This window comes from Camelina sativa, chromosome 17, assembly GCF_000633955.1.
Source record: "Camelina sativa cultivar DH55 chromosome 17, Cs, whole genome shotgun sequence".
In the NCBI taxonomy this organism is placed as follows: domain Eukaryota; kingdom Viridiplantae; phylum Streptophyta; class Magnoliopsida; order Brassicales; family Brassicaceae; genus Camelina; species Camelina sativa.
Window position 1 is genome coordinate 2678123 of NC_025701.1, and position 8874 is coordinate 2686996.

The 8874-nt window shown below is 38.3% G+C and overlaps 2 protein-coding genes across 2 annotated transcripts in view; one reads left to right on the forward strand and one right to left on the reverse strand.

The window, feature by feature from the left end:
* The window catches only part of LOC104754831 (ribosome biogenesis protein bms1), a 7562-nt gene extending 2293 nt beyond the window's left edge, over nt 1-5269 (reverse strand). The window contains exons 1-14 of the mRNA XM_010477111.2: nt 5138-5269; nt 4889-5035; nt 4685-4775; nt 4453-4571; nt 4002-4192; nt 3702-3912; nt 2975-3215; nt 2435-2763; nt 1970-2129; nt 1640-1833; nt 1202-1551; nt 790-883; nt 499-717; nt 116-355 (exon numbers count right to left, since the gene is read on the reverse strand). Of these exons, the coding sequence (XP_010475413.1) occupies nt 116-355; nt 499-717; nt 790-883; nt 1202-1551; nt 1640-1833; nt 1970-2129; nt 2435-2763; nt 2975-3215; nt 3702-3912; nt 4002-4192; nt 4453-4571; nt 4685-4775; nt 4889-5035; nt 5138-5269 (2718 nt within the window). The remainder of the gene's footprint in view (nt 1-115; nt 356-498; nt 718-789; nt 884-1201; nt 1552-1639; nt 1834-1969; nt 2130-2434; nt 2764-2974; nt 3216-3701; nt 3913-4001; nt 4193-4452; nt 4572-4684; nt 4776-4888; nt 5036-5137) is intronic.
* On the forward strand, nt 5517-8451 carry LOC104754834 (fructokinase-1-like). Its single transcript, XM_010477116.2, has 5 exons — nt 5517-6018; nt 6190-6437; nt 7005-7296; nt 7379-7531; nt 7634-8451. Exons 1-5 carry the CDS (start codon nt 5635-5637, stop codon nt 8024-8026), a joined length of 1470 nt encoding a protein of 489 aa, XP_010475418.1. The 5' UTR covers nt 5517-5634; the 3' UTR covers nt 8027-8451.

The following is an 8874-nucleotide window of genomic DNA, read 5'->3' on the forward strand; positions in this document are numbered from 1 at the left end:
CCCTTTTGAGAAGATGCACTAAGATTTACCAAAGCTAGATACTCGACCACAAAAGTTGAAACAAACTCAAGGGTAAACTGGGATCAAACTCAAACAGCATAGTGCGTTCAAATACCTGATTATTTGACAGATTCTGGAAAGCGACAATACCGGTGTCGGGTGGAGCAAGAGGACCCCAGAACGTAGCAAGGCAGTGCATGTGTTCTGGAGTATACTTGAGCATTCGATGTCTGCCATTGGGATCTTCAAGGGCATATATGGGAAGAGTCTGATAGCGTCTCCATCCGATCGACACAATGATAGGATCTCTAGTCTTTAGTACTTTCTTATGCCACCTATGTCTCTTCAACCGGGTCTAAGTACAAGGATACACATAATACAATAAGCATCGTTCCAATAAAAAATCATGTTCAACTACCTTTATATAAGAAAAATATCATCTTACAGCTCATTTGGACTTTCTTTTGGGTCAGAAGAAAAAAAAATTTGTAGCCTTACCTGCATATATCCAGCATTGTCCTCCCCGTAACCAATACCTCCAACCAGAATTGGATGACAAGGATCAAAGAATTCAATCATCTCATAAGGAACATTGTGAATCTCCAGCCTCAAGTATGTTCCAGTCCGGAATCCTTCTAACTTAATTCGAGTCTCCTCGTCAAGATCATCGAGTTCTTCCTTATTCCTCTGTTTTGTAATTTCAAGCTCTTCCTTCATCTGCAAAGCAAATAGACTGAGTTTAAAACAGTCGATAAGATACCTTAGCTGCCTGCAGCAAAATTTACTTACTTTATCAAAGTATCCTGGTTCCTTGGCTTGACTAAGTGGATTGTTCCCATCACCTTTATCATTGTCATCCTCCTCAAACTCGGATTTATTACTTGTACAAAAAAGTTAAGGTTGAACCAAAAGTTACTTGTCAAAGTGCAAACTGAAACAGTAGCATAAAACCTAATATGACATATATGACATGCAGAGTAAGAATATCAAAACAACAGCAACCATCGAACTCCCTGACCAAGAATGATATATGAACTTAGTGACCCATTTGCTTAACTAAGCTAGAATTTTTCAACATATTTTCAAGTAAGTTGTTTCAGAGAATAATAAACACAGACAGCAGTAGATAACTTGTTTGCCTAACACAGATGAAAGACGGCAAATGATAAGTCAAATGATGCCATTCGGGTAAAAAGGATATTCGGCATCAAACTTTGCTCGGCGAGCCAGCTTTTTTAGCCTACGCTCAACGACTTCAGCATCTTCATCTTCATTTTCAGATGCATCTGATTCCATGTCCTCATGGCTTTTATGCTCGTCTCCCGTCTCAAGATCCTCAAAATCACCATAAAGTTCATCATCTTCTCCCTCAATGGCAGTACCTGAATTTTTGTCTCTCAGAGCAGCTTTTGACCAATCACCCGTGGTAAATCGATCACGAATGCTCTCACAGACGTCTTTCTCTTTCCAATTCTTTAGGTAACCATAATTCAGAAATTTAGAACAATCCTCTGAGTTGACATATCCCACATCCCATCCACCACCTAAATTCTGGATTTATATGGATAAAAAAATGATTGAGACATTCCCAAGAACAAGAAAAGATGACCAAATATTGTATGGACTTGAGATGACAAACCTTGCTTTGTTCTCCTTTTGGCTTAAAGAATTCTTCCTCATCACTTTCTTCATCATCACTAGTGTCATGGTTCTCATTTATCAAGGGAGTAGCTAATGATCCCGATGCTCCATACACAATGTCCATCAAGTTGGGGTTCTTCTTTCTGGCATTCTCCTTCAAGGGTGCTTTCCATTGTGATATGTTACCAAAGTCTGCCAGACCATGTATGGTCAATGTTTAGGAACAAACGAAATCTCAAATGACAAAAGACAATGTACTTTCTCAAGAAAAACTAATGCCCAGGACATCATCAATACGCAAGTAAATTTAATCGTAGAAATAACATACCATCTATTTGATAATCCCCTGGCGAATCAGAAGCAGAGTCATCTCCACCATCTTCAACTTCATTTTCGTCCAATTCAACATCGTCTGCTTCCTCAGAATTATATTCATCTAAGTCCAATTCAGCATCGTCTGCTTCCTCAAAATCATCTTCATCTGAGTCCTGCGTCACATACAGCCAGACATTGGGACAACCAATTAATTTTGAAAATATAATCAGTCGACATCAAGTAGATACTGCTTCCCAGAATCTTTTTCACTACAGGGATCCCACTAGAATTGCGATTGACCTAACCTACTTTAATGTTTCACCATTTCTTTCCAAATTGTTAACACAACACTAATGAAAATGAGCAAATTCACACACTAACTCTCTTATTTTCATAGTCACCAGTATCATACAACTGAAGATATGACTGCAATAGTAAATAGAAGCATTACAAAAATCAGATCAAGCAAGTACATTACCTTTGCATCACTCCCACCAATGTCATCCTTGAAGACAGCTTTCCTCCTCAACCTTCCACCATGAAACTCAGTTACCTGCTTTATTTTACTGTCACTACCCTCAACATCCTTTTCATCAACCTCATCATCCTCATCATCTTGAGACTCCTCGTTCTCAGAACCTTCCGATAAAGATTGATACGCATCTTCAGCCATAAGTTTTGTTTCTGAGCTGGCACTGGTCTTTTTGCCAAAAAAGTTGATGAATGTCTTTTCCAGTTTCTCATCAACAGAATACTTTGTGTTCTGCAACGACTTTACCAAATCTTCACCAACATCTCTGCCCTTTCCTGCCAAGATAAAAATGTCGCAATCAGAGATGCTAGAGCACAAAAAGTGAGCAATAATTATTGGCTTTGTATTAATGATGTAAACCAAATTCTAAATATGTAGAAATTCTATGAACATGAAATGAGCAAGACACATAAAAGAGACTAATGCAGATAGATATACAATATCACAATTTTATGACAATCAAACTTGGAAAACCCCATAAATAACCTTTATTAGTAGGTTCTCCATTTCCATCTTCAGTTTTAGAGTACTGAACTTGGTGATCATTTATGTTGATGTAAACAGCATCTTTGTCATACACAAGATCTCCAATCCCGGACATAGGAGCATAAAAAAGCTTATCCCTGTCCCTCAGCCCCTTTCGCTTGCCAGCTGAAGGTAAAGGACAAGGATCAGTTAAAGCAGTCACCCCAGCTAAACTGTAGTCACCAACTCCAGCAATATGAACCTGAAAATCATAAGAAATTAGATCAGATGCCTGTTAAACATGATAAAAAAAGGTAAATTGTAACAGCTAAGATACCATTTTGTACACAAAAATCACTCAATTAGATAAAGAAGCAAAAACAAATTCATTACAAAGCACAGTATACAATTTATGCTCTTCTTACAACTTCATTCGATATGGGAAAGCTATGTGTCAATAAAAAAGGGTTAATTTCAGTTACTTTGATGCAATAACTAATTCAAAATGCTGTAATATGTGAATCGCTAGGAACCAGCAAGGAAGACCGTACAGATAACATCAAATTGACATCAAATCAGTTCATCCTAGGCTCAATTTATAAAAGGGTCTTTTCCTAAAATTCAGAGTATTTTGCGCCACATACTGTTAAGCAAATAAATGGCTCAAGGAGTCAGGCCATAGAAAACTTAAAAGGCCAAGATGAACCAGTATCTAAGGACAATGATGACAAAACATCGGATAACATACCTTCATCCCTTTTTTCAAGTTACAACCACGTAGGTAACCATACAATGTGATATTTCTATCGCATTTCTTATCCATCTGAACTTTCTCGGGAGGGGTAACATCTTCCAGGCGATCAGCCAACACATAAGGATGTGATGTTCGCCATTTTATTGGCTGAGGCTTGACAATAGATACAAAGCGGCGGAGGTTGTGAACTTCACGCGGTGTATACCTACAAATAAAAGATAAAGTAAAGGTGAACCTCAAACGCTCCTTGCACATGTCATCCATGTTGGTGAAAGTATCAATGAAAATACTTACTTCCCATGAATGAGACCAGATAAATAGAACAATTTAGCTCCTTTATATATTTCGGTCCAAAACCGATCCTTGAGAGACTTTTTTGTTCTCCTCAGCTTGCTTGCATCCTTGAAGTTATCAAGGTGTGTGAGGACACCAATAACTCTAGGAAATCCATGCATTTGCATAATATTGAGGAATTCAAAGGTTTCCTGAGGGTCAAACAGATTAAAAGACAAATTACTTAACATACCTTGGTTGATATCATAAACAAATGTAGATTACGAAAATAGGTCTAACAGTGATCCTCGTATATAAAAGAAAAAATAAAATCTTCACAAAACAACAAGCAAATGACATGATGTCAAAAGAAAATTATAAACCACATTTTCCAGGGGATAGGAATGGCAAGCTCAGATAAAGCATTCATTACGGGAAAAAGGAGAAAGCTACAGAAAAAATGGTTTCTCACCATCTCAAAACCATAACTCCCGTCTACCACAAGCAAGGCTAGATCAGCAACCTTTGCACAATCCACCATCCCATTGATATCATTTGGGCACTCCACAAATTGATACCGCTTATGCTTACCTGAATATATGACAGACTAACATGAGAACATGAATAAATTCCAACGCAAAAAATCACAACAGATGCATACAAAAAAAAGGAAGAAGAAGCAAATAAAAAATGCAGGACAGAACCTTCTACAATGGTAATAGGTCCAAGAACCTCCGGTACATTCTGCTTGGTGAATTCCTTCACAAGACACTTAATCACGAGAGACTTTCCAACCTACATGACCAAAAACAGTGGAAAGAAACAATCAAAACTTGAGAGAAAAAGGAGCAAAATCCGAGAGTGAAACTGAAAACGCCAAAACAACAACAACATAAAAAACACAGTACTCCTGGGGGGCCTTGAACAACGACGACGATAGGAGGAGGTTCGTTATAAGTACGATCAATTGTCGGGACATGAAGTCGCCTTTGTTCCTTCTCCATAGCGTGAGATTTCGCTTTCTGCGCCTTGCGAGCCGATTTATAACCATACGCCTGCACAACCCCCAAGTACAATCGATTTTTCTAATCAGACAAAGAAACAGTATTGACAAAGAGAGAGAGAGAGAGAACAAGTAGTAGTAGTAACTAACTCACCTTAGGGTTCTTCTGCTTAGTAATAGGGATACCACGCTTCATCTTATCGATTGCAGATTTCTTCTTCGCGGTAGGACCTGCTTGGCGAGTCCTATGTGACCTGTGAGACGGCATCAATTCGTCGGCGGCCATGGCGTGAACTGAGCTCAGAAACGATGAAGAAGAAAAGGTTTTTTCTTTTGGTGGCCGTCGAGAAAGTATACGAATCAAGTAAAGAGAGAGAGATGAAAAACCCTTAGTGTATAAACCCTCCAAATTTCAATTATAAGACGGTTTAAATAAATAAACCGTACCCGGTTCGATTTTAATTTGACATTCTAATTTCACTCCGGTTTAATTTACCACATAACAGAAGCCTCCTCCTCAAATGGTGAAGAAGAACACCCAAAAGAGTATCATCTCTCTCGTTTGAAGAAGAAGAAGAAGAGAGAAAGAGAACGAAGAAGCAATTCAAGAATCAAAGTCTCTCCTTCTTTCTTTCTTCTCACTCTTTCCGAATGTATCACCACGCTTTTGCCCTAAAATTTCACTCTTTTTCTCCTCACTATGCGTTATCCCTCTCCAATTTCTCCACCCAAAGCCCTAATCCTCTCCTCCTTAATTTCCCGCCATTCGCTCGAGTCCCGAATCTGAGCAGCTCCGTTTGCCTCCGCTGTCGGAGTAGTGCCGCTGATTTATCCCCTGTTAGATACGCCGATGGCTCATCCTCCTCCTCCATTGGGGAAAATGGAGGTATCGTGGTGGCTGAGAAACCTATCGATGTCGCAACTCTTGGTAATCTCTGCGTTGACATTGTTCTCAGTGTTCACGAATTGCCCCCTCCTACTCGCGGAGAACGTAAGGCTCTCATGGACGAACTCTCTCTTTCTCCCCCAGATAAGGTTTGTTTACTAATTGTTGTTTCTTTTCACATCTTTAAGAGAATTAACTCCTTCGTAGTGTATCAGTGGAAGTTCTTAGCTAAAAATACGTGAACTTTCTTATAAATTCCCTTGTTTAGTTGAAATTATTGTTAATAGTTAAGTGTTTTTGTTCCGTGTTTTTGCTTATAGAAATACTGGGAAGCAGGTGGTAACTGTAACATGGCTATAGCTGCTGCTAGATTGGGGCTTCAGTGTGTTGCGATTGGTCACGTTGGGGATGAGATTTATGGTGAGTTTCTTCTTGATGTGCTTCATGAAGAAGGAATAGGTACGGTTGCATTAGATGGAGGAACGAATGCCAAGGATAGCAGCTCATATCGTGATACTCTTATTTGCTGGGTTCTTGTGGATCCTTTGCAGCGACATGGGTTTTGCAGGTAATGCTTTTTCCCATGCCGAGTTTCTATGGAAACTAAGTATAATTGAAAGGGCTCTAACAAGGAAACTTGGAAAGATCTACGGTACCGGTGGTGGTTTATGTGGGATAACTGTTTTAATGAATGCATCATCTCATTGATGTACTTTTGATGGGGATGGTGATGGGTATCTAGAAATATAAGGTTTTGTTTATTAGTGTTTTTGGGAAACGAAAAAGGTGCAGACTTGGCAGATTAGTTATATTACCTGTTAATAGTTTTCTTGATGCTATCTATCTATATGTTCAGGGAGATATAACTTTCTTGTTCATACATCTTGTTTCTCTTAGTGAGACAAAAGCTGGTGGGTTATATTGTCATACTTGCTTCCAATGCTGTTTCTTAGTTCTTTGATTTCTTTGACTCGAGGAACTTATGTCCCTTTTTGTTCCGAATCCTGATTACTATTTGTGAAACAACTTCTCGTGGGTAATGTTGTTGTATTTACGTCCAGTAGCTTATTTGTTGTAAGTTTCTTGAATTCTAGTATTAGAGGAACTTATTCACTCGAGTTGTTTCTCTTTTTAGTCGAGCCGATTTCAAGGAGGAACCTGCTTTCAGTTGGATCACTGACCTATCTGATGAAGTAAAGATGGCGATCAGACAGTCAAAGGTTCTTTTCTGCAATGGTTATGACTTTGACGACTTCAGCCCTAGTTTTATAATGTCAACGATAGATTATGCTTCCCAAGTTGGGACAGCTATCTTCTTTGATCCTGGACCACGGGGAAAGAGTCTTTCCAAGGGAACTCCTGATGAGCGTAAAGCACTTGCTCACTTCTTAAGAATGAGCGATGTTCTTCTTTTAACATCCGAGGAGGTACATTGCACGTCTCTTGATATTGCTGAAAGTTGTTTCTACTTGGTGAAATTATTGCTAAACTGTTTAATGAATTGCTTAGGCGGAGGGTCTAACTGGCATCAGGAACCCTGTAAAAGCAGGACAAGAAATTCTGAGGAATGGAAAAGGAACGAAATGGGTGATTGTAAAGATGGGCGCGAAGGGTTCAATTCTAGTGACGAAGTCTAGTGTCTCAGTGGCTCCTGCGTTTAAGGTACCTGCTTGTACACATCACCTAATCGTTAAATTTTTTATGTATGTATCATAGAGTAAGTTTGCGTGATGATCTAATTAGTCTTTCCCAAAACATCATCAGGTGGAAGTGATTGACACTGTTGGATGTGGAGACAGTTTTGTGGCTGCAATTGCCTTAGGTTATATACGCAACATGCCGCTTGTGAATACCTTAACGATTGCAAATGCGGTTGGAGCAGCAACTGCAATGGGGTGTGGAGCAGGTAGAAATGTTGCAAAAAGGCAGCAAGTGATGGATCTCATGAAGGCCTCGAAACTGAATGATGAAGAGAAGTTTTTCGAACAACTCCTTGCTGAAAATCCGGAATCTCCTAGAATCAATCTTCTTTCGAAAAAGATAATAAAAGATGGGAGCAGCAAGCAGGAGATAGAAACAATCTCGATGGAAAAAGTGGTTTCTGAATTGCTACCAGAGCTTGAACTTGAGAGGTGTTGTGTAAAGGCTTCATCTTGAGTGATGCCTTTGAAACGAAAAAAAAAACCGTGTGACACATATTGGCAGCAGATATTTGATCGCTGTCACAGGATTTGAACAGAGAATTGTAGTCGAGAAGAAAAGAAAAGAAAAAAAATGGGCTTATGATGGGAGATTTTGGTCTAAGCTGACTCTTATTATGGAGTGCAGTGGAGGAAGAGATCTCAGGTAAATGAAATGATTGGTTGGGAATTATTTTTTTTTGGGTTTGGGAGATATATGAAAGAGAAGCTGATCTTACAGCAGTAGGGATAATAGAGAATTTATAAAAGAGAAGTTTGGTACTTTTTTGTTTTGTTTGTTTGTTTGTCTTCGTATTGTTTAAAATTCGTTAAATGCGATTTGATGGAGTTTGTATTCGAGTTTGACAGTCGCATGTGTTAAGGAAAATAGGTAAACAGACCATATCAAAAGCCCCAAAAAACCCTATGTTTCCATCTCCAAAAGTTTAATGGCGTAGTAAATTTGATTATCAATAACTTTATGTCATCATATATATAAAAGTAGAGTTTCAGTCTCTCCTTATTGGTCCACTTGGCAATGCAATTTTAACAAAAAAATTATATTAAAACACAAATTTAAAACAATTAATTTTCACATTTAACTCACATAATATAAAACTGAAATCTTTATAGCTTCTCCCTATAAATTATGCATTAACTTTATTTCTCCACTAAGTTGTATTAATCAATTGTATTAAAACAAAACAATAAATTAGAATTGTAACTCTCATTTTTCTAAATGTAATTTTTCATCATTTCTCTTCCTATAAATACTCATTATCTTATTCTCTTAGTCTATCACTCTTTCATTCTCTCATCTTCTTC